Consider the following 25,715-nt stretch of genomic DNA (forward strand, 5'->3'; position numbering starts at 1 on the left):
GGTAAAATAATCAGCATGCATTATGGGAGGTGTAGTTTCTGATAAATGTTGGCTTTAAAGCAGAATACACTTGTTTTAAGACATTAATACATCTTTGAAGCTACTGCCGACCACATAAAATGTCATGGCTGGACACATTTGGCCCAGGAGCCTTGAGTTTGACACATGCCAGGCTAAACCGAAGATAAAGGGGAAATGTGTTACTGAAAAGAGGGGAGGAGATTTTAAAAAAGGAGATGCTGCTACATTCAAATGAGTCAAAAATGTCAATGGTGGCTACAGGGAGGGCAAGATGGTTGGCAAATTTAAAAGAGATACCATCTGTTTTTAAAAGCTTATTTATTAGGGATGTGACATGGGAATAACAGCTCACTTGTTGGGAACAAAAAAATTATCACAAAGGTCTTTATCAATCTAATGAATCTTATTAAACATTGTTTGAGAAATAAGGAAGTGAGGGAAGGAAACAACAGGTCTAAAAAGTCCAAAGATGTGTAACGCAGCTCTTTTAAAGAGAACATCTTTATTTACCCATGTCATGATATTGATTTTTTCCCTCTTTTTTCCCACAAAAGCAGGAAAATCAAAGGCATTGTACAGCCAGTCTTTCACTTCTTGAAGCACCTTTGGATTCTAGTTTTTCATCTCCTTTAGGTTTGGATGGAGCCTGCACTGATTGAACACAGGCAGGATGGAGAAGATGTAAAGGTCTGGATGGGATCATGTTGGTGGTTGTGATGATGATGATGACGATGGTGGTGGGATTCTATCTGGATGACCTCATCCAGTTACCCACCCCCTGGGAGAAAGTGAGCTCACAAGAGTCATAAAAAAGGCATTTACAGTCTTTCGGCAGACTTATGGGCCTTACTCAGTGTAGCGTACGATCCAATTTAGCAGGCTGGACAAAGGATAATGTGACATCTGTCAGACGCAGAGGGATCAAACTCAGATCTTTAAAAAAAATAAATCAGACTGGACAAGTCTGTGTGTGTGTCTTGTTGAGTTCTTGGATGTCTTTTAGAGATGCCCTAAGATGATTCAAAATGACGAGCTAAAACAAGAAACTCTCCTGTGATGTCATGCAAATAAATAATGTGCATCTCTGAAGCMTGTTCCTGCGAGCAGACTCTTCCAGTTGCACTTTCTGTGTGTGGAAGAGTTTTTTCTTTCCTTGTTGCATCCTGTTTGATGTGCAGACATCTGAATGGATGAACGCTCGGCTGGTCGCCAATGGGAACAGGAGGATATTCCTCTGAGGGGGGTGGGGGGGAGAGATGAAGCCCCGCCCCTTTAATCGCTCGGCTGGAGTTGGGTTTTCTTCCGTCGCGCGCTCTCTTCTCACGCGCACATTTTCACTCACTCTCCGCAGGAGGAGGAGGAACTTAGTGCGCTCGTGCTCCTGCCGAAAAAGAAATAAAGCTTTTTTTCACATGTTTTTAAATTATTATTATGTCTGAGGATTAAAGAGCTTCACAGCGACATTTACCCGCTTCTCTGTTTCCTTTCATCGGCAGCAACATGAAGAAACGCGGAATTCTGCGTTTAAAGTGAGGAATCGCTTTGGTGAGTGATCGTGTTCTGCTTAAATCCCTTTCCCCCCGTGATTTTATCGTTTAAGTTTAAGCAACATTATTTTTCCGACTTATTTAAACAGCTCCTTTAAGTATATTTAGGATAAAAATAGTTTTCCTTTTTGTAAAATGAAATAAAGTTGCGCAGATTCCACATCACTGTTGTGTAGCAGTTGTATATTAACTTGGACATCACCAACATTGGACTTTTATTGCAGGGGTGTGAATAGTAATGGAAGCCTTTGGGCMAAGTCCAGTTGCCAGACTTTATTGCAGTGTGACTGAAACAAAAGCAGCGAGGAAAACCCAGCTGTCTCTCTTGGTTAATGTTACATGGAGGCATTKAGGCTCAATAATTAGAAAAGCAACATAGTCCGGTCCAGATGTGATGGTTAAAATATGACCTGTGGATTATCTTTGTTGTTTTAAATTTTTTTTAAAGTCCAAATCTCTTGCATCTTCATTAGACATAATGTCGAGCAATAATCAYGTATCCCTGTTTGACCCTCCTGTAGACGTCTCTCTCTCTCTCTTCACCACTTCATCACGTTTGGAAGCTAAACAGCGATGGCCAAGTGGCTCAAGGACTACCTGAGCTTTGGCAGGAAGGTTCCCCCGCAGCCCCCCACGCCAGACTACACAGAGAGCGAGATCCTCAAAGCGTACCGGCTCCAGAGGGACCTCGATTTCGAGGACCCCTACGAGGATGTGGAAACTAGACCCAGAGGGGAGTCGGGGACCTTCGACCCCGCCACGCCGCTTTACGGCTCTCCCRTGAAGTCGACCAACGTGGACGCGAAGTCCCCTAAACACAGGCTGATCAAAGTGGACTCCCAGGAGCTGGGACGCACAAAGATCCTCCTCAGTGCCATCTCGTTGGACGATCAGAAAGAGCCCGTAAGAACTGATTCTTTATAAGTGTGGAGAACAAAGGGACATGATGTCAAATAAGATGTTTCTCCTGTTAAGTGCAGTGGGTTGGAGTGATAAAGAGAAGCCTGCGTCTCTAATCTAATTTTCACCCCTGTGACAGTTTTATTGATGAAACTCTCTTAGCAGCTGAGCGGTAATGTGTGTCCAAAAAAAAGTGTATATAATTTACATAAATCACATAACATTTTACACACAACATAAATTTAGAGGTGGGGGCGGGAAGAAAATAGATGGCTTGAGCAGAMTGTTGAGTTGGACACAGTCCCTTGGGTTTATGTCCGTCTATAAATAATAAATGGGGTTTGGTTTTGCACGCTGAGAGAGGGACCCTCGCATGGGCACATGTTGGAGGGCCCCATTTATTTCCCCCCYGTGCTGGTATGTCACAGGGAGGTGTAATTTATACTGCTGGTGCTGTTTGTAACATCCCAACTCTTCTACGTTGTGCATTCAAAAGCGAGATGAAGCAGATGAGGCAAAGACGTTACAAGGACATCATCTAAATATTAGCTCAGCTCAGACTTGCTGATTAAGTTGGGTGGTGGTGGTGGTGGTGGGGGGGGGTGTCAGGATTTTTTGCCAGAGCAGCCAAATCCATAAACCCACTCATGGAAAAGTGTGAACGTCTCATCTTAACTCAAGTCAATAACAGCCCTCTCTGCCCTTCTTCCCTTTTGCACTCATTAATTTCCCATGGTCTGTGGGAACTTTCTAATGAACATAAGATTCTCATGCATCAATAGAGAACCTGTTAGAGAAACAACCAGAGATTTAGGATGTCATTTTTTAGAAGGCGTGGACGGGCGTTTTAGGAAGTGGGCCTTTCTTCCGTCACTGTCTTTGTGAGGGAAGAGCAGAGACAGAAGGATAAAACACGTTTGTAGATCTGCCCGCATGTGTTTGTATATGCGTGTGTTTGTATATGCGTGTGTTTGTGGGACCATATGGTTGCCTCTGTGACTGTCACTGTGCCAAATGACCACTGTTTTCCTCCTGCGCTCACACAGAGAAACAAATGCTACTCACTCGATATCTCCCTCTTTTTTTTATCTGCGTCCACACCTCCTGCTGTCAAAAAAACAGGTCATCATCAGTCTTCTTCACCGCAGATTGCTTTGACAAAAAAAAAAAATCCATCAAAGGTTTTCAATACTGCATACACATTAGTAGTGTTGTAATGTAAAATACAGAGGTGTTAAATGGTTCATTATTCTCCCTTTTTACTCAGCCAACAAATATTTATTTGTGCAGTGGAAATCTTAATATTCTGTTCTGGGCACATATTTCAATCCATTCAATTTTCTCTTGTTTTCTATTTTATTTTCTGAACTTTTACGTCAGTAAGTATGTGCAACTGAACAGACATGAGGTCTTACCAGCTACAGTTGGTGGTCTTCATTCTCTGGCTCTGGGTCAGWCTCTGGCTCCAACATGGAAGGCTGGATGGACGARTCTTCTGTTGTTCACATCTTTTTAACTAATTTGTAAATAAAATTTTTCTGCATTGCTAGATAGCCCCCCTCCATCAAGCTAGAATGAACCGCTCTGGAAGCTGGAGGGGGGCGGGGTGTGAAGCGTCTTGTCTGGATTTAAAGAGACAGCCTCAAAATGAGTTGATCTGACACACACCTCTGAAAAGGGTCTTGTGGAGTTACAGGAAGGAGGAATTCAGACCAAAGCAATGCTGTTTCAGTTTATATAGACCCCAACTGAATGATTTAAATCTGAATAAGAACAATTTCAAAGCATGATATGTCTCCTTTAAAGGGTCAATATTATGTGTTTCTCAGGCATATATTTAAATACTATACATTAATAAAGTATCTATGTCACCTTTAGTTGTTATTAAAATGCTGTTTTTATGTTTAAATAGAAAATAAACTTATCTTCTCATCACTTCCTCTTCTAAACGCCTTGAAATTGGCCTCTGTCTCTTTAAGAACCACCTCTTGCTTCTGTCCCGTCATCGTCACCCGTTGGTCGGAGGGTCGCGCGCGGGGGTGGGTTTCATGTGTGCGCTATGATGCAGTTTACTTGCCATCTGAAAATACATTTCCTTAAAGGTATTTTGAATCTGAAAAGAGCTTCACTTAGTGAGAAGTAGTGGATCTCAGCAGACAGTTTAAGTTTCACTTTCAGTTTTGTTCTGTTGCTGCCGAGAGCCTGCAGGAGTCATGGGCGGGGGGTGGGGGTGTTCCGTGATGAGGAAGTTCGGCTTAAAGACACGTCCCAGGGGTGTTCCTGGTACCAAAAGGTGTTTCTGGTCTCCACCTGTCGTTTTGCTCCTCAGCATGGCTTCCTAAAAACGCTGCAGGATTTCTCAAACATGCATGAATGAGTCAAAGCAAGGCTTTGGGCATGTTTTTAATGAGAGTGTAACATTACAACATGATAAGTTGATTTTACATGATATTGCCCCTTTAACTAGCAGACAAGCTGGGTGAGTTTTAAAGTAATTATAATCCCATTGAAATTCTAGAAATTCTGTTACACGTGTTTGCAACCACAGTGTAAATTTTAGAACATTTTGTATACCAGTAAATTAAACTGAGTCAGCTTTTTCTACCATGGCTTGAGTCGGCTTTCCAGTTTAGAATGTGCTCACCTCACGTGTGGGTTTGTGCTTCTGTCCTTCAGGTGGTGCCGTCAGCTCCGCTGGCAGGCGACACGGATTACTCGGACCCATTTGACGCTCGACTAGAACACCGAGCAGATCCAGACCTTGGGCCTGTTCCCTGTGAGAATAACGGCTACATGGAGCCATACGAAGCCCAAAGGGTCATAACAGGTCAGTGGACTCATAAAGGCGGAGCAGCTTATTGTTGGACGGATTGTTAGAAAACTAAACATAAGAGCTGGTTAAGGCCTGGTTCACACAGCAAGGAAATTCTGCAGATTTTCTGGCCCAATTTTGGCCTTCCAAAAACCTTACAGACACTGATTATGATGATGGCTCCAAAGATAATCTGATGAAATATTCCTGCCATGTGTGGTGTGTTAAGAACGATCTAGTCGGCTCAGAAGGACGTCAGAACCGCTCCGGTCTCAATTTGGGGATATTCAATATGATAACCCAGTGTGTGCGGTGTTCTCTGAGAACAAACAAACTCGCAGCCTGTTGAATGTGACGTGTAGCCAATCAGAAAGCGAGGTGATGGAAACATGGAGGGGAATCCAAAATACAGAAGACAAAACAACTGCCACGGCGCRCCTGAAAGCCCGGTGGACGTCAGCGTAATTATTTTTCTCTTAGTTCACAAATTATCGTTATTGCTCCTTCCTGGTCAGCCATGTTTTAATTACTCTGAACTCACGTTTGATCTCGAGAGGTTTCCCGTCTGAAATCTGAACATTCATGAGTGTGATTTTTTTTTATCATCACGTGTGGGGTCTCAGGTTTTGACAATCAACCAGTAACTTTACAGTCCTGCCGTGTGAACCAGACATAAGGCACGGAAATTCTGCATGATTTATTTATTTATTTATTATGTTTCTTTCTGTGTTTTTGCGCCACTTTTCTTTGTCTGGATTTGTGACGTTGCTTTGGTTTAAATATCATGGCCATGATTAGATTAACCGACGCAACAAAAAACATTTTTGTGAGAACGGTAGAGTTCCTTACCCTGAATGGCAGAACCAGAACCAAACTATCCATTGAAAATAATACTGAAGGAAATGTTTTGAAGTGGTTTTCAGGACATGACATATCTGTGCACGAGCACTGATGATTGTCTAGAACAGTAGTGTCAATCATTTTCACATCTTTGTGGACCAAACACTCGAATATTCTTTACAGCCACCAAAACAAATAGAGGATTAATGAAGTATTGGTAGAATCTGACAGCATGTTTTTTGAATTAAAACTGCTCACTAAATTTTTAATGCCATAATCTCATCACATTCCGTACAACCTTTTTTAAAGTTATCTGAAAACATCTCGGTAACATGAGGATTAAGTGGTTTGAAAAGGTGAGATTAAGTGGATCACTTTGAGTTCAGACCTCCGACTTGAAAGTCAGGAATTATATWGGACTTCAGGTATATTGAATCATGAATAAAATATAGATCTGTAATATGAAGTAATGTAACCGGTCTCTGCCGTGTCAGCAGTTCTTTTGATGAGCAACACGATTTAATTTGATCTCTCTTTAACTTGCTCTTTTTCTTTTTACAGTGACGTTTTTGCTGTCTTCAGAGAATATTGACCCAAATGTGCTTTAATTTTAGGTTATTGAAGTTTATTTTTTTTTAGTAAACAGATTACTTGGAAATGCTGTGACTGTTATCTCCTTGGAGTTTTTGTTCACCCCAGCTGAGCTATCAGCGGCGTGATGTGTTCGTTTATTGTCCGGTGTGGCCCCTCCCCACCCTTACAAACTGCACACAACCAACACTTTCCATTGCTCTCTGTCCTCCTATAACATTTTTGTCTGACACCCCCCCCCCCAACACACACACACACACACAACACGCACTCCCTCTCTTCCTGGTCTGTCTCAGCCATTTAGTGTAAAAGCTTGCCCTCTCCTCTTCCTCCCTGCCCACTTCATTCCTCATCTCGAGGGCTCTCCCCTGCCCCAAGCGAAGTGACTGTCTTTTTAATCTGTGCTTTAGTAAAGTCTATATTCTGTCYTTTCATTATCGTCGTTCATGCTGCCCTTTCAGTAGTGGGGAGAAAAAGAAAAAGAAAAAGTTCATGATATTAGGAATAAGTGAATGGAGCATCTCTTTCACTTCGCCCAACTGTGGAACCTCATTGAAATCTTTTGTTGCCACTGCAGTGGGATGGAGCCATTTAAGAGATTCACATTGGTGATGGCGTCACTTTAGACAAAGCATTGTCAGAGTTTTTTTTTTATTTTTATATATATTGACTTTGAATCGAGCCTGTCTGGAGCTGTCTTTTGTCTGTTTTTGTTCATAAAATTGAAGCAACAGCCAAAAATCTGAGACTGGAATAATTACGACTCACAAAGACGCGCTTTTTTTTAAGAGTCGCAGAACGTTTTTAAAGCAGTTGTTTGACTTTATTGTCGTGATTCTCGAGTTAAGCTCTAGAGGATAAAAAGGCTGGTCCCCCTGCTGACTCACATCAGCATTTGTTAAACCCTCCCCAGCCTTCACTGTCACTCAGTCAGTCTTCAGTCTCTGTCATATACCACGTTTTACATACAACCCCTGTCTACCCACCGCCTACGCTTTCCTCCATAATGTTTCCTTTGAATCTGTCATTTCATTCCCTCAAATCTCGTTTTCATCTCTCGACCTTCATCTTCCCTGTCTCAGGGCTGCCGTGACACCACAAGCTCCCAGTGCAGGTAGAGCAGCCTTCAGCCCCRCTGCGCTTCTGTCTCTATGACTTAACATCAAATGCTGACAGACCACAATTCCCTCCCTGCCTGTTCGAATCTCTCTGTCTTTCATTGCTTTTCTCCTCCCCTCATTTACTCCATACTTGCCTCTTCGTTCCATTTTTTGTTTCTCCTGATCCCACTCTTTGCCTCCTTTTCTTGACCTTGCTCTCCACTTGGTTAAACTTGTAATKAAGTGGTGTTCCCAGTCTAACGTGAATCAACTCCTTTTTAGGATGTGATCCATAAAASATGAATAATCCGTCACTTCTGAGCTTTTTTTTTTTTTTACAAAAAAGGTAAGTTTTTGAGGTCAACATATCAAACACCACAGTTGATAGGTGTTGCTGCAGCTCAAAGACCCCTACTGAAGCGTTTTATGGAATCTAATTTCGCCCCGTTTGCACCAAGAATCTTCTCTTTCATGACTATATTTGACTCMGCTGAGCAGATGCAAGTGCTGAGAACCATTTGTTGGTTTGAACCCACTGAGAAACTGAYGAAAATGTTAACAAGGAATCACAAATGCTGCTGTGAGTCTTGCTGGATTGCTGCTGGTGTGCATGTTGTGGAGGGGGGGTTGTGGCATGTCTACTGTTKTGTCTGTTAGCATTCAAGGCCTTTTAAAAGCTCCATTTTCATGAGTTTTCGAGCCTACTTCAAGCTGTGCAAACATAATTTGTTTCATTCTTATTATTCTAGACTTGTCAGGCCAACAAGCTTTTGTTGGCTTCATGTTTCAGATGGAGARCAGCATCTTCAGTGTCTTCTTTGTGTTTCGGGGACCATGGTGGCTCATCTTGTATTTATCAAGCTCTGGTCACAAAGARATACATGCATATGAATATTTGCTTTGCACATGTTGGTTTCTTTATATGATTTTCTTTATTATGCATATGCTACCACAGAGCTGCAGCGTGCTCCAGGAGGAGGTCGGTTGCGCGGAGGGGTGCAGCTCTACGACACTCCTTACGAGGACGAGCGAGGACAGCGCCTGGGCCTGGGCTACGGGTATGGAGAACTCCACGAGGAAGGCAAGGAGAGCAGCAGGTTGCCACAAGATGATGAGAGACCAGCCGACGAGTACGACCAACCCTGGGAATGGAAGAAGGACCACATCTCCAAGGCATTTGCAGGTAGACTAATAAAGTTCTTGAAGTATTCTGACACTTGATGAAACAAGATGATGAAAGAGTTTGAACGAGGAATTCATAATCTGAACTGTTATTTTCCCTGTTAATCCAACGGGTGACCAAGGTGTTTTTTAGTGGGGGGGCTCAGACAAGTAAAGAAAAGCACTCTGGAATTGAAAATTCAAGATGGCCACCGCAGCTAATTCCAAATGGCTTTAAGAAAAAAAATGAGCTGAAATTTTGTGTGACCATAGTTAAGAATGTTAAAAAAACATGCTGAATGCTAGTTATTACTTATTATTTAGTCAGTTTTAGACATACAAAGCTGAAGATTAGTGTAGAAAAAGCCCAAAACAAGCTTTACCAAATTCTAAATGCTAATCCAAAATTCAGGCTGGCCACCAAAGCTAACCTTAAAAGGCTATAAGTCAGCTATCTTAAGACTTATTAAGATTAAAATTGTTGTGGAGAAGCAAAGAGTGATCACATGCTGATAGTCGATACTCACCCCAAATTAAGATAACCGCTATAACCGCTATAACTCACCCATTTTTAAACATACACATTTACACAAAATGTATTCAGTACATTAGTGTCAGAGAACAATCTTTAACAAAAACTAAATTCAAATCCACAATCCAAGATCCCCACCTACTTGTCAATTATTTGGGGATGGCACCTGGGGTGGCCAATCAGGTGGCATGGATGGCACTTGCCACCCCAGCCACCCCTCTGGCTCTGCCCCTGTGCCCCCTTCAAATTTCTTGTTAAATTTTGAGCAGTTAATTTAAAAAAGGTGGTCAATGACAGCCTTATCTAAACCATTCTTCACACATGGTATCACCAKTTTGTCTTGCTCTTGATTTATCTAGTTTCATGCTGCTAAGCTTGATCAATATGTGAAGCTTTTGCTCACGAAAGCTCCACTTATTATTGGCAATCCTCCATTGTATTAAAGCATCTTTGAGCAAAATGGTAAATCCCTGCCAACTACAGACAAAAGCACTKTAAAGCCTTTAGGTGTTGAGCCTAAACTGAACAGAATCGCAGACAATAAACCTATTTTAAATGGAATCACTCCATAGAATCACTGAGGGTTCAAACTGAGCTGTTTTAAAGGTTGGAGCCGTCCTACGAGCACATAGACAGCCTTGGTTTACTTACATGGAGAAAATAATAATCTAACTGTCCTGACCTTTAAAAAAAAGTATCTTCCACCMTCCCCCTTCATCATTACATCCCCGCAGCCTTTTTAACTGGAAATAGAGTGCTGTGACCTTCACATTCTGAGCTTAAATGGCACATATCTCTCTTTCTAGATTTGAACACCTTCTGGTGATTATTGATTTCCTGCTCTCAGGCATGTGACAGACAGCAGTCCTGGCAAGGTTTGAGATGATTATCAGAGCTGACAGAAAAAGATATTCTGCGACRGGGTAGTGGTAGCAGTTTCGAGTAATTGACATTGCGTATGATTAACTATATTATTTTCTTGCTGTTGCGCTGCTTATCTGAGCTCGTCACACTACGCTTCATGAATTGAGTATAATTAGAAGGAGAAAGGGAAGTGAAAATAAGAGATAGACACTGGGTTTAGTAAATCGTTTAGGAGGGGGATTGGTGTAAAAGCGCACCAGGCCAAGTTGACTTAACTGAGCCGCATCTTCATGTCACCAAGGTCAAGGTGATGGGATAATAAATCAAACTTGGCTCGTCCTCACCAACCCCTGATCCCATCTCCCCTCCTGTCAGTTAATTACAAGCCTACATGTGTGTGACTGATCTAGTGTTAATAGGAAAGTCGTGGTCGGTACACCGTTGTCTGATGAATACACTCACACACGCACAGAGATCCATTTTCATCGTATTCACGCTCAAATCCCCMTGACCAGAAGAGCGGCAACCGTAACCTATCGGAAAAAGCGAAGACAATTTCTAAAGAAGCTGGAGCTACAGCTGTTAATTTAAAACCTGATATCTTCTCTCACCTACTTTGCTGTCTCCTTACGCACACAGCCCTACAAGGGTACTACTTACAGCACCATTAGAGCATGAAATGTAGGGGAAAAAAATGCTTGTGCAGCCCAAGTTGCTGACCTTTTTTGTTGTTGCTTTGTTTTTCGTTTTTATTCGGAGTCAACACTACTGAGCTGGCTTGCTGTCTGCCTGAGCACACCGAGCCGCTGAAGTGTAAACACACAAGCAGTATTTCCCCTTCTCACATTTAAATCCGTATTCCCAGACCCCTCTCGGCGTTGCTAGGCACAGCCCACATGCGAGGGAGGGGAGGGATGGGAAGGACCGAGCAGAGGAACAGGTTGATGGAGGAGATTGAAATAAGGAACAAAGGGATGACGGAGAGAGGTTGCCTTGGAAAGTGAGCCGAAGGGAAATAAAAAGAAAAAAAAAAAAGAAAAAGAGGGATGTTGCCTAAGGTTTAGGTCTGTTTGGTGGCAGCTCATTGGATGTTTGTGGAGGTCCAGCACTTCGACGAAGAGTATTAATGGTCAGGGGGCTGTGGCGAGGTAAGGCAGGCGGTGAACCAGGGGGTGATTCAGGGCCGTGGTAGCACGGTGCAATCAGTCATCTACTACGAACACACTAACACTACAGTGGTGACAGGGCTGCCCCTGACCTGCCACAGTGGGGTGGCAAACAGGGGTTGGTGGGTGCACATCACAACTCTACCAGCAGCACCTCATCAACACCTATACTGAGCCACGTGCACACATCTGCATTATGAACAGGCAACTAATTCAAGGGTGAAAACAAGGTGTGTGTGCATGTCGGTGCAAATGAAGGCATGCACGTGGGAGGGTTTGTGTGCTTTATTCAAGCTCTAACTTTTTCACAGACTTTCTCTGATTGCAATTTTCACAGCTTATAAACGCTTCAATGTGGGTGAAAATTGAATGCTGCGGGCAGTTTTCAAACAGTGTCAAAAATAAGCCTGTTCACTATCAGAGTCCGTTTTCAACAGTTCTGTAAGAATTATCCCACCTGTGCCTGAGTGGCATTCCTCAGCCCAGAATGGTTTTAATTACTAAGAAAATGTGACACTAGTCACACCTCAAATTACATCAGTCATTAATTTCTTACCATTTAATGCAGAGTCCAGCATTGAGAGATTGGCCCTGCAGCCGTTCTAGGTTATTAGTGAGCTAATGAGAGACACAGACTTATTAGAGCTCCGACAGCCACACTTAATGAACAGATAAGCGGGTGTTTCATGTTTTTAAGTTTTATAGTCCACACCAAAAGCTTTGCTTTTTTTTTTTTTGGTTTCTACGTTGGCTTTGTGAGGGTTGGTGGAGTGAAGTGCATAATAAGAGAGCTGCAAAGCAGCTGGAAATCTGGCTAGAAAAGGTGAATGAATAACATTTCCACCCTTAGCAATTACTGTTATGTTGCCGTTGAGCAAAGTACTTATCCTCCACTTGTTTCGGTGCAGCTGCTCATTAGGCACCAGCAAAAGGCTGGAGCTATTCTTAGAAGCTCTGCATTATGATGAACGTATGCCTCCCTAAAAGCAAGGCTGAGGCAACAAGACTTTAACAGGTTTAGACTCAGTTTAGTTGTATGAGAAATACAGTCGGATCAAATCAAAATCTTGATTTTGCCAGAAAATGTTGGCTTTTAGTGATTTATTTAAGTTGATATAAAATATTTGAAAGAAACTACAAGTTTTAATTTATTGTTGTCTTTTAACATAACCACCAACAATTCCAATTTTATTAATTTTATTGGTAAGAAGATGTACATACCACACACGCTTAATTATTTGAATTGCTGACCAATGGTTTTGGTCATCATCAAGTTTTTTGTTGTAATTTTTTAATTATTTTGACAAGGAGTTTATTATTAACCTTTCTCTGATWGGCTGCAAGCTTCAATGAGGTTTTAATGTTTTTGGAGTGGGAGGCTTCCTGGATTACATGTTTAAGTTAAAGTCTGAGCTGTGCCTCAGCTGGTTCTGGTTTTGTTTTAACCACCTAAACCAATAAARCCACATATTTTTCATATGTGTTTATCCATATCAGTGTTCATATGGAAACAAAGATTATAAACTTAGCGCAAAAAGTAACGATATTTGTGTTTGGTAGATTTTTTTGTGTGTGTTGTAACAATAAATCTTATTTATCTGATTGGCAGCACCTGGGGGTGCCAGAAGCTCAGAACAAGTGTCAATAGCAACAACAAAACAAGCAGTTTGGCAGAGAAAATCAGTCAATTTTTTTACTTGTGCAACCCACAAACTGAGCTCTACTGCTCATCCCACAAATGTATGTTCCTTACAAATGTGGCACCATTTAAAAGGGAAATTAACAGTGTAAGATTTATTGCCAAGAGGCACTGTTACAACAAAGAACTAATCTACCAAACACATATTTCTTTACTTTTTGTGTTAAGTGTATATTCTAAATATGTGGCAAATTTTCTATGTAAGGTTCACTTTTATAGAAAACAACACTAAGTTGTTATAATAAAATTTTATATTGGGCACACAAAACCTGCTGCACTTTAAAATAAGGGCTGTTTTATTTAAAAACACAGCAAAACATTGTTGCCAAAAATGGCATTTAGAAAAGCAAGAATGCTCCAAAATTTTGACACTTATTTAATCTGTTTGACAAAAAAGGAATCTCTTCACATTGTGTATAAGCAGCAAGTATTGCAAGCAAGTGCCTCGTACTGGTTTCTTGAAGGAGTACCTGTTGTTGGTCACCCTCCTGCATAGTCTTTAACATGGTGGCATAAACAAATAAAATAAACTGAGCACATAATGTTTGCACATTGGCTTACTATTAGAAGTCTTTGCTGGACAAGTTTCAATAACTGTTAATTATAAAAATGAGATGACAGACTTCTCAGACTGTAATCTCTTTATAGTGGTGCATATGAAAACCAAAGGAAAGTTGAGGAAAGCAATGGAAAAAAACTGGTTTGTTTAATGGTGGTCATCAATCAACCAGCAACCTACTGACACAGCAAAGACTCACTTTTACTCCTCTCACCTCAATTTTTCCCTCACCTTTACGCTTCCTCTTTTCTACCTTTTCCTTTTGTGATTTTCCCCCTAATTTCATTTTTGCTGTCGTTAATGGAAGCCTTTGTGTTTCATCCTCACATATGACAGGGATCATAAAGAGATGCTAGAAGCAGAGCAGCATAGTCAGAAAAACAAGAATTAAAAAACACTGAATGAGAGCTACTGCTTCACTCAGATGGGTGGTAAGTGAGGCAGTGATGGGAAAACATGGATATTCAGCAGTGGAAAAGACCATCAATCCACAGAGGAATAAATCTTGGAGAAAATAATGCATGTAGAAAATATGGAGAAGGGCTTTGACTGTGAAGTAACAGCATTAAAAGAGTAGACATTATTTCTCTGTAATTGTCGGTAGGTCTTTGTGTGCACAGTAAATACACAACACCAAGGCTGTGTGGGCGAAAATGTCATTAATCAACAAAATGTAGTTGTTTCAGCATCTTTGTCTACTTTTTCATAATTATGTAGACAAACAAAAACAGCTGCTGCACCTGAAAAGGCAGCTATCTATCACCTGAAATGATATGTCATTTGTGCAACACAAAGAAAACCCCAGCTTGGATGTTCCCTACCCGCCCCCCCAGATAATTTCTACTAAATACTAGCAGGTAGTTGAGACACCAGGGGCAAAGCATTTTGGCATACCCCTTCCAATTGCTGCCACCTGTTTCATCAAATAGAAAGAAGTCCCTCTTTGTTTTAGAGAAGGTGCATTATTTTGGACATGTTGTTTTTCCAGAGAACATAAAATGCATGGATATAAAGAATCAAAGCAAACCCTCCGTAGATGACAGAGCCACAGGTTCTCATTAGAAGTGAGTGAGCCAGATGTTCTCTGCTAACACATGAGTGACAAGGTCTGAGTGTGTGATTTGCATGTGTGTGCGCTCACTGCTCGTGCGTTGTAATCAAAGTGAGGTTTCAGACAAGGTGTGTGCTTTTAGTGTTTTCTGAAAAAAGACAAGMCTGTCACAGGTTCAGTCTGAATTTTACCTCACATAAGAAAACACGGAGCAACTCAWCTGCTATATTAGTCRTGTTAAAGGGAACGCYGACTAGTTGTAACATTAGAKATTATCTGATCATTTTTTTCAACTTTAAAAACAAATCGGTAAAAACACTGTTTACAGTCAATTAACTACACTGTTTTATAAATGTAAAAAAAAACAAGGTTACAAGGACGTCACCATGTTATTTGTGCTGCAGAGCATTCTGATATGATGACGCCTACTAGGTGCTCTATCCAGCTTGAACATTAATTCTGGACAATGTCTGACATTCAGCCCTTTTAAATCAAACTGGAGTGCATTGACAGATTTGATTTGATTTGATTTGATTTATATATTTAACAGGAAAAGATTACTAAAAATCAAGCCTGACTCAGCAGAATTGCTGTTGTACAGCAGGTTCCTGTTCTGCAGCACATAAAACACTCAGAATTACAGCATCACAATCACGTCATTATTATTACACCATAGACACAAAGACAAACAAGCATACCAAATTTAAAAAGGCAGCATTTGCAAAATCGGACGTCCAAATATGAGCACAACAAAAAGTGTCCAGCAGATGGTAGACAAGACTTAAAGGGCTGTAGTTTTGAAATGGACTTTATGTTTTGAGGAATGTCATTCCATGCTTTAGTATAAACATAGACGAAAGACCTCTGGCCATAACAGTTTTTAAAAGTTCGAAATATCAGTTGTCCTTTTGTAACAGAGAAGAAAATGTAGGAATAACTCCGCTGGAAACTGAAAATGTGACTGGAGGACAACAAAGCTGCTTCATAGGAGAAMCTCAGCTTAGCCCAATAGCTTTTGTGTTAGCTCCTGAGCTAATAATTGCATCATATAGCATATTATGTATATATACAGTATAAATATATGACAATCGCTCCCKAGCTAATTTACTAAACATCACCGTTACATTCATTGAACCCATATGTTGAGCAGATCATAGACTACAAATATTAAATTTGTCACAGTTTATACCTTTTCAGCCTTGACTCTTTGTGTTTTAGTCTCCAAAATGCATTGCGTCAGTATCAATATTGTGATGGGCTGAAGTGAAAATTGTAATAAACAGACAATTTTTAAGGTAATTAAGTGTTTTCATGTGTCAAAAACAACAACTTTTAGTAGAATAGAGAAATAACATTTTAAGACCAACATGTGCAAGTGGTCTGAGATTCCTTTAAAAAACACTTCAGTCATTTGAAATGATTAGGAAGTTATTCTCATCCATGTGGATGGAAATATTCCAAGTTTTCTGTTAATGAATAAGTGAATTCTCAAGAAAAAACCCAAAAGTATGCTAATAAAAGCCATTAAGGTGGACAAGGAACAGGTTTGTGAGCTGTATTGAGATGCCTAAATAACAGAATATTCTAAAAATGGCTCATTACCAACATGTGAATAATCAATGTAGACAGCTTTACCGACTTAMATCTKACTTTGTTTTCTGTACAATCTTTTTTTAGATATGACTTTTCTTTGTTGTTGAGTGTGTGTAAATTGGGACATCAATGAGGACAGAGAAGAACAAAAAGTAGCAGTTGTTTTCAATATTCTGAACTCAATCAGCATCACTTCTCTGAATCTAGGGATTGCCTGCTATTTTTACACTTGGCCTTATTCAGAGACAATTTGAATAAGATGGCTGAAAGTTCAGTTTACTTAAACAATTTAATCTCAGGAAAATGTTTAGAACTGCAGTGCTTGTGTGAAAATAATCAGAGAATTCTTCTGATTATGTCCAGTTGAGTTGGCTTGGCATCAGCTAGAAAGCTCTATTCTTGAATCATTAATATTCATGTTTTATACAACTGTTATCTTCCTTCCAAGTACATCATGTCTTGCTTTGCAGATAACACAGTTTTCAAGGAGTTCACCTGGTTCATTGGTTCCCAAGTTATTCTCATCAAGGAAACTGACAACAGAACTAAAGATAAAGTTGCATTATTTCAATTGTTTATTCAGACACAGCGTTCAGTCTCAGTGCTGTTCAGACTCATTTGAACAAGTTTTCAAGCTATCAATAATCTTTAWTGACATGTTGCTTGCCACACCAACAGAAATGGAAATGGATTTTGGTTTCAAAAAAAGAGAAAAAAAAACCTTTTCCAACTTTTGCACACCAACACTTGGAGCTTATCTCTAACTCTGATGACGGAGACACTTTTAATTGGCAATAAAATGTCTTTGCTGTCTATTCTCCTCAACCATTCTCCCTTCCTGTAACTCTACGCTCGCTCTTGTGTCATTCTGATTTGAATCGTTCTCCACACATCTCTCTCAGTTGTGCTCGAGAAGTAGAGGTGTGAAATGTGTTGTGGTGAGCTGGCAGGCGGCGGAGTTGGGTAGTGGTGCTAGATTAGATTTTYTTTYTTTTTYTTTTTTTTTTTTTTTTTTTTTTTTTTTTGCGGAGGGTTGTCTCTGGAGTATTTTTTTTTTTTTGCCCACGTGTATGTGTGCGGACCTGTTTGCGTGCATGTCTCCCATTGAGCAGTGCCATGCCACACTTTAATCCTGGCATCGGCGGAGGTGCGGCTCGCTCCAGATGGGGCCATTGTACTGCTCCTTGCATCAATAATTCACAAAGAGCCAGAGAAAGTGGCAGAGTGTGTCTGCCTGCTCAATAATTAACCAGGGAATGGGGAGAAGCATGTATGTACAGCCTGGGTCTTTCTCCAAACGCCCGTTTAAATGGCCTTTGATGTCGCCGGCCTGGGGGATCTTTGGATTTGTCGGCTCATTAGGATGTCACCCATCTTTTCCTTTTTATTTATTTTGTAATCCAGTTTTGCGGAGAACAGGAGCTGAATTTACATTGTGATACTGCATAGTGTGCGTCCTCATGTGTATGTATGTGAGGCAGCGGTAAAGGCTTTTCAGCAGTCAGCCAAGGTATATAATGAGCTATTTTCAGTTTTGCCTCCCAGTGCACCTTTTGTTACYTTCCAACTGCAGGTAGGACGTTAAAGGAAGCATTATTTATGCCTCTATTTATTTCATTTCTTCTGTAATGCTGTTATGTGGGTGGCATTACGTCTAAAGTTGCTTTTGTTGCATCTGCTAGACCTATCATGCCATTTAAATCCTTCTTTTTCACATTTAAATCATTCAGTTTGGGGTCTTTACAAAGTGGAACTGTAATGCTTTGGTCTGAATTCCTCCTTATTGTAACTCCACAAGCCCCTCATTCACCCCTTTTCTGAGGTCTGTCTAAGATCAACTCGTTTTGAGGCTGTCTCTTTAAATCCAAACAAGATGCTTCACACCCCACCCCCTCGAGCTGACAGAGCGGTTCATTCTAGCTTAATAGAGGGGTTTACGACTGTATAGCACGCAAAAACTTTTTACTTAGAAATGAATTAAAATATGTCATCAAGGAAATACTCACATGTTGGAGTCAGAGTCTGACCATAAGGATGACAAAATTTTAGTTGGTAAGCCCAGACCACACTTGGCAGTTCTGTCACAAATTCTCTGACATATTATTACAGAAAGCATAATAGAAAATGAATGACCCAAACAGAATTTAAGATACMTTTGCAGTACCAGGASAAACTAAATAAAAATTTCTGCACTCTTATCCACTCCAAGTACAAAACAAAATGCATTAATGGCTAAATAGGTGGATTTTGGATAATATGTCCCTTTTAAAGTGTAAAGTTCAGATTAATAGGCCAGCCTCTTACTTTATGTTTGTCTTATCTCAAATGATTTAAGAGGTCAAATACTGAGCCTAAAACACTAAGACTGTTTTTTCACTTGTGAGAGCAAGGGGACAAGATTTAGATGATATTGCCTCTCCTCGTGACAGGAGGTACAGTTTACATTTCCTGACACCACATGCATGTCATCTCCCCACAAACTGTACCGCCTCTTACATCCACTCCCGAGGGGGCTTTCTCTTTGCTTCCATCTTCTCGCTCTTTATCATGTCTCGCTCGATCCCTCCACCTGACATTAAAAATCCTCCTCCTTCCATCCCTCAGCTGAAGTCTCACTTTTTCACCACCACCTCATCTCTCACCTACTTCGATTTGGTTTATTGCAGTAAAAAGCCCATCTGCTCTTCTCTTGCTGCTTTTCTTTTTTTGTCTCGCCTCCTCTTTGCTCCCCCCCTGTGCTCTTATTAGAAATGAGGGAGTTGTCGAAGTTGCCCTGGCCTGCCCCGGTGGGTCAGCTGGAGGAGCAGCCCCCCGTCAGAGAGCAAGGTGACCTCTCACCCGGAACATTCTGCACCCCTCCGCCCTCATTGCCTTCCATTATCTGCCCGAACACGAACACATGCAGTTGTCCCGACCTTTGTGACCTCGTTGGTCGACATCTGCTCTAACCCCCAYATCTGCAGCACCTGCATCTGTCCCTGCCTTTAGCAACTGTTGAATGTGAGGAGTTGGGGCTTAGAAAACTTTTTGTACCACATTCCCTGTAGCACCCTGTAATGATATATATCAGCTGTGTTGGTTTTAAAGTATGTGCAGTACTGTTTTATTAAGGCTTAACGTTTTGAAACTGGAAATAATCCTTCATTGTATACTAATAAGTGTAAATATGTGAATCAAATTCAAGCAAAAGCAGCCATTTCCTGTTTTCTGTTTTCTATAACAGACTCATTTGATGACAGCGTTTGTAATGACAATACAGTTGTCAGACTCCTGACCCGCTGTCCTCACTGTGTGACCTTTCCCTGAGTAATCCCCCCTCCCTCTCCAACTGCTTGATTGGTTTTGCAATAGCCTGATATCTTTTGTTTACACCAGGTCTGACTGAGAGGTTTAATCYTTTTTGGGGTTTTATTGCTGTGTAAATAACATGACTCATTTTTTTCTGTCCCTGCTTGCTAACAGTGCAGTTTGACGGYGCAGATTGGGATCGCTCGTCATCACCCACGGAGCGGTTGCGTCCTCCTGGGCCCAGGTCCAGCCCACTAGCAGGAGGGGGATTAAAGTTTCGARTGCCGTTGGAAAGCCCCACGATGATGGGGGAGAGAGTGGACCCTACTCTGCCACTGGAGAAACAGGTGTATGTGTGCTAAATTCATTGAAACCCAACAACACCAGTTTCAGCTTCACAGAATAGTCTGCACTTAGATTAGCAGGATTTAACCAGGCATTTTGCTGGTCAGACTTAAAGGCCCTGTTTACACAACACCGTGGTWAAGTGCAACACTGAAGGATTTCTGCTGCGTTCGGACATTTGTATACGCAACAAAGCTTTTTAAATCTATGGCTCAGAGAGGATGTGTTTGTAAATACCCAGCAAAGGTGTTAAATTGTTCATGCGCACTAGGAACGGCTGCAGTCAATGGTTTTTCTGCACTTATGTAAGTAGRTTAATAACATTAACAAAGGCAGATAGCCCAACATAATCTTCAGTTCAAATGAGCATTTGTGTTCAACATTTTTGATGTAGCATGTGAGGGTCAATGTATTAACAAAACCACAGCGCCAGCTAGTGACCTGGAATGGTAACTACAGCGGATTTGAGAAACCCAGTATTACTTGTGTAATGATGTAACTTTTTACACAGTCAACTTAGGGAAAAAGCTAATGTTTCCAGCAGTGGTGGGCAGTGCTAATACAAAATTTAGCTCTGCAATTTCTAAAGCTCTTATGAAAACATTTAGGTCCGTAACATCAAAGGCGCTTATGCCACAGAAAAAATTGCGGACACCAATTTTAAAGCACAAGTTCAATTTGATACTTACTAGCTGGCAACAATTCATGTACAATATATGTACAACACTGCCAACTAGCAGTGTATGATTTCTTTTTCAACTTAATTCTACACTTGCCGATTGATGGGGATGTGATTTCCTGAAACAGACCTTTAGCTCCCGGTGTAAAAATTAAAAAGTTGTTGAGGATTGCTATTTCGGCTGCTTCTTTGTCTTTTTTCTTTTGTTTGTTGTAGATTTTTCATTAAAGAAGCATCAGTAAAGCAATTTTAAAACTATTTATTGGAAAACTGAAGCGATKCATTCAGGGTACATGATAGGTTTGATTTGTGACGGGAAACGAAAGCACGGAGAACAGGAAACTCTTCCCTTCAAATAAGAGCTTGGATTTGAAAGGTTTTCATGTAGTTGCTCCAGTTGACCACTAGATTTCAGCCTTCATCAGCATAACATCTTTAAAAAAAAATCATTTCTGAGTCTCTAACATCGTTGGCCGATTGCTTCGACCAATTACGTCAAGTATTGAGCTCCAGCGTTTAAACTTTTTATCTTTTTTTTAAAAGGAGCTCGGATTGTAAAGTAACATAAATCAGTACATGCAAAATTTTAGTATGCATTACAAACGTTAACTGTTTTGCTATTGCTTTCCTGCTACGTAAGCAGACACAAAGCGTTGTGGGAAATGAGAACCGTGACCCAAAGCAGCAGTCAGCAAAGATGTAAACCTTCTCAATAAGTGTGTTTATCTGGGAGGGGTGCTGTTGGATAAATCAAATGTGTTGTGATTCATTGACAGCCATACCTTCCGCTGTTCAAGATAATGATGACTGGTAGATAATTAGTTATTAGCGGTACTGCATTTTAATTTTAGAAAGCGCAAATTAACTTATGAATTATAAAAATTTGTAAGACCGCTAAAGAGCAAACGAAATATTTAGGTCCGCAATTAGCGGATTTGTGCTTTAGCAGGCTGGTGCCCACCACTGGTTTCCAGAGATTGGTTACGTGTAAACAGGGCCAAAGTGTTTAAAACCATCAAACTAACTGTTGTTATGCAACTATTTATGCATGCAAATTTGGTAATAGTGGGCTCCTAATGTTTTTGAATTGCCTACATGCACACACTTCTCAAATATTTGTAGAAAAGTGGTCATGAATAAGTGAGGGCGGATACAGCTGTATAGTTTTATTGCTCTGCTTTGATCTATTTAGACTTGAACATATTCAAATGAAGTCGTTATGTGTTTCAGCTGAGCAGAGTTGGGAAAGGTTAGAGTGATAACTAATTAAGTCAAAGCTTTCAAGGCACACATTTACTTTGGTCTTAATTTCAAACATCATTGGTGTAATTTATGTGCTGTCTTCTGCTCACATAAAGGGCCGTTTTGTTAATGAAACCCATGCACACAACACATCTTAAACACAGATGCAGGACACACCATGTTGTACACATAAACACATCTTCATGAAGTGATTATGCTCCATTACTCCCTTATGGTCTTGCTTGAGACTGTTTTGAGTTTCGTTTTTTTAAGACGTGTCAATAAAACGTTGGAATATGTGTTGTGTTTCCAGATCATATCATATTTTATTGTTGTTGTGTTTGCTCCAGCAGCTGGTACCATGGTTCACTGTCCCGTTCGGAGGCGGAGTCGCTGCTAACGCTGTGTAAAGAGTGCAGCTACCTGGTGAGGAACAGTCAGACCAACCGCCCTGACTACACCCTGTCCCTACGGTATGACACGCACAGACCTGTTTTACTCTGCAAACATTTTAAATAATCTTTAATTTGTTTATAATTCCGTACAAAGAAGCCAAACTTTCTTGTAATCTCTAAAAGATCAATCGTTTTCCAGATTTTCACAGTTTGTGTTTTTTACATTGTCTGCTTTTTTCCACACATTTTTTAGTCCCGTCCTTGTACCTGACTAAGGCAGCCATATGGTACATATCTCACATAGTGTGTATGTAAAAAAAACATCTGTCCAGCAGATGATCAATAMTGTAAGGTTATGTCTTATAAACAGCAAATACCTGCCACAGGATCTGAGAAATGGGTGCTTCTTGTTTCTGCCAAAGTACTATTTTATGTCTGTCATTGGATTTAACTAAAGAAATTGGCACAATTTKTGTCTTTGTGACAGGCTGCTGGTAATAAAACATTATAAAGAGCCTAAAGATTTAATGTCAATGTCATGTTTTTATGACCCTGTTTACACATGAACAATTTCCTAGGAAAGTTACAGATTTTCCAATGCTGAGGAAAAAAAACATTACACTTTCACTCTGTAAGGCTGGGATCGCAATCRTTTTCTAGTTAAGACCGCAAAGCATTGAATCTGTCGTGTCCATGCCAGGTCACTAGTTGGCACTGTGAGTTTGCATTTTWACACTTGTATGCATCCAGACACTTCAGTTTCAACCTTTAAAACGGTTACAGGCCTGTTCAGTATTTGTAGAAAATAAGGAATGCATCTCTGCTGACCCAAATGATGGTGTAGCRCATATATGTTCTGTGTCAGAAGTAAACAAACAGCGCTCTACTCAAATCTATTYATCTACTACAAGTAGATGATGAATAGTACAAGTCTTCTACAAGTGCAGAAAAACTATTGACTGCAGTTGTCTATAGGGCGCATGTGCAATTCCACACAGATGCCAGGCGTTTCCAAATACTCTGCTACCTGGATTCAAAATGTTTCTGTGTCAATATGRTTGCTGTTGTTGTGTTCACAAATGACCAAAATACAACAAAAATGTAATGGTTTTGCCTAAAAACAGCATAGTGTAAACAGGAATTCAATACAGATTAATCCATTGAGTTTAGAAGTATTTTCATGCCTGTATGATTTATACAGAGTTAAATGGATCAAACAAACAAACAACAAAACATCAATCTAATGGAAAATTCCTTCAAACGATGTGAGTAGTCTGCTGCCKTGCAAAGATTCAAAGATCTTGGGTAATCAGTTAGAACCAAGACTATGTGTTGGGGATGACTCTCAGCTACTACCACACAAAAGTTTAGCTCAGTATCCATCAAACTGACTCATTTGTAGCCATTTTCGTGTTTGCTAAGCTCAATTACCKKAGCTGTGGCAGCCATCTTGAACTGAGCTWACTCTAAACGCTAATCCGTTATARKTGTATATCTTATATCTATACTTTCCCATAGAGTCATTAAAATCCATCCATTGGTTCATGAGATATTTTAYTAATAAACAAAGAGAAACACAAAGGCCCCATCTGCTTTTCATGGCAGCGGGTGATCAAATGGTGAAATAAAAACCTGACAAACTAAAGAAAAAATGTAGAAAGAAATTTGCTTAAGACTGCTTTAAAAGATTACAAGAAAGTCTGGCAAATCAAAAGACAAACTGTTGAACATCTCGAGTGTGTGTGTGTGTGTGCGTGCGTGCGTGCGTGCGTGCGTGCGTGCGTATCTCAAAGCGCCCAGGCTGCTCATCTCACATTGTATTCTCCCACACCTCTCCATCTGTCTGCSGCTCTTCTATCTCCCATCACCTTCACTTCAGATTACTGCCACACTGGTTCCTCTCCTGATGCTCATATGCAGGGCACAATTCTGCTTATCTGGTGAAATCTCTCCCTTGTAATTACAATCATGATCCATTGTGCTGGCCTCGCACCAGTCTCCCATCATCAGTCTGTCCTCTCACCATCCTTGGCCTTTCCCTACTGTGGCCCTCCTCCTTAGCCCCAGTGGGCCCTCTAAGTGGTAATCAGGCAGGTAGAGCACACTTCAGTGCACACATCATCCTTCACATAATCACTAATGAATATGAATTACCTTCTGTAGGACACCCAAGAAAGGAATTAGGCAGGGAAGGAGGAGGAGTGAGAAAGAGGGGAGTGGAGTTGCGGCGTTGTGCTGACATAAAAACAAGCTCATGCTGTACTCATTTACATGAGTAAAGTGCTTTTGACACACATAAACACACACTTGCTCAAGCAACAAGGTCAGTGCTGGGATCACTTTCCCCACTGGGAGGTAGTAGAATCAGAGAAGGGAAGGTAGCTAGAAAATTTGTTAACCTTGCATTCTTTTAAAGGGCATSGGACAATTTTAAAGTGAGCCACACTTTAACAAGTTATGGGTTTAGGAGTGGTAATAAAACTGGACTCAGAGTTACTGCTGAGAGTTCGGGACGTGATGCCATTAAAAAGTCTCATCTCAAAGTAAAGCCTGAAAATCAACAAGAAGGTGAACTGTAAAATATTGTGCTTCTTTTGAACCTCCTCACCTTACTTTCAGCAGTTGTTCAATAAGGATCATTACCAAGATTTCTAGTCTTTTGGATTTTAGCCTTTGATTTGCATGATAACTTTTTTTAATTGTTCTGATTGTATGTTTTTATAGAAGAGTGAAAAAGGCACTCTTTGTGATCGTACGCCCTGCAAACACAACACAAAGCTCCTGCACTGTGTACCTTTAAATCATCCACTATATTTGTTATTCTCATATATTTTTTATTGCTGGATTAGATTTATCACATTTTTCCTGCCAAAAACTATCTTTGCACTGACATAATGRGACACAGCCCAGAGGAGGAGCTAGTCCCAAAAGGCGTTTCTAGTCCCAACCTGTCGTATTTGCTCCCCTGCCTGGCTGCCTCAGGACACTGCAGGATTTCTCAAACATGCATGGATGAGTCAAAGCAAGACTTTGGGCATGTTTTTKATGAGAGTATAACATTATAACATGATATAATACTCAAAAAAAGTTGATTTTACATGATATAGCCCCTTTAAGACAACTTGTGAAAAATTTTGGAAACACTGATATTGTCTACGCTGAATATGGAATAAAAATACCTACTTCAAGCCTATTTTGGATGTATAAATCAGCATATTGTATTTATTCATGTATAATACGAAATCGAGTATAATACGATCATAATTTTTTGAGATTAAAAAGCATGAAAATTCTAATCACCAATAACCTGTGTATAATACTACCACCCCC

General features: G+C 40.5%; 1 protein-coding gene across 4 annotated transcripts in view; it reads left to right on the top strand.

The window, feature by feature from the left end:
• The first annotated feature begins 1,337 nt into the window (after nucleotides 1-1,337).
• Nucleotides 1,338-25,715, top strand: part of shdb (Src homology 2 domain containing transforming protein D, b) — a 30,217-nt gene continuing 5,839 nt past the window's right edge. Inside the window, exons 1-7 of one of the 4 annotated variants that reach the window (XM_014025784.1) lie at nucleotides 1,338-1,566; nucleotides 2,090-2,471; nucleotides 5,145-5,295; nucleotides 8,767-8,994; nucleotides 19,185-19,262; nucleotides 19,899-20,073; nucleotides 22,341-22,463. In XM_014025784.1, coding sequence (XP_013881238.1) covers nucleotides 2,142-2,471; nucleotides 5,145-5,295; nucleotides 8,767-8,994; nucleotides 19,185-19,262; nucleotides 19,899-20,073; nucleotides 22,341-22,463 — 1,085 coding nt within the window. In that variant the 5' untranslated portion in view covers nucleotides 1,338-1,566; nucleotides 2,090-2,141. The remainder of the gene's footprint in view (nucleotides 1,567-2,089; nucleotides 2,472-5,144; nucleotides 5,296-8,766; nucleotides 8,995-19,184; nucleotides 19,263-19,898; nucleotides 20,074-22,340; nucleotides 22,464-25,715) is intronic. The other 3 variants (XM_014025785.1, XM_014025786.1, XM_014025787.1) reach the window with 3 other exon arrangements.

This window comes from Austrofundulus limnaeus, unplaced genomic scaffold, assembly GCF_001266775.1.
Source record: "Austrofundulus limnaeus strain Quisiro unplaced genomic scaffold, Austrofundulus_limnaeus-1.0 Scaffold498, whole genome shotgun sequence".
NCBI lineage: Eukaryota > Metazoa > Chordata > Actinopteri > Cyprinodontiformes > Rivulidae > Austrofundulus > Austrofundulus limnaeus.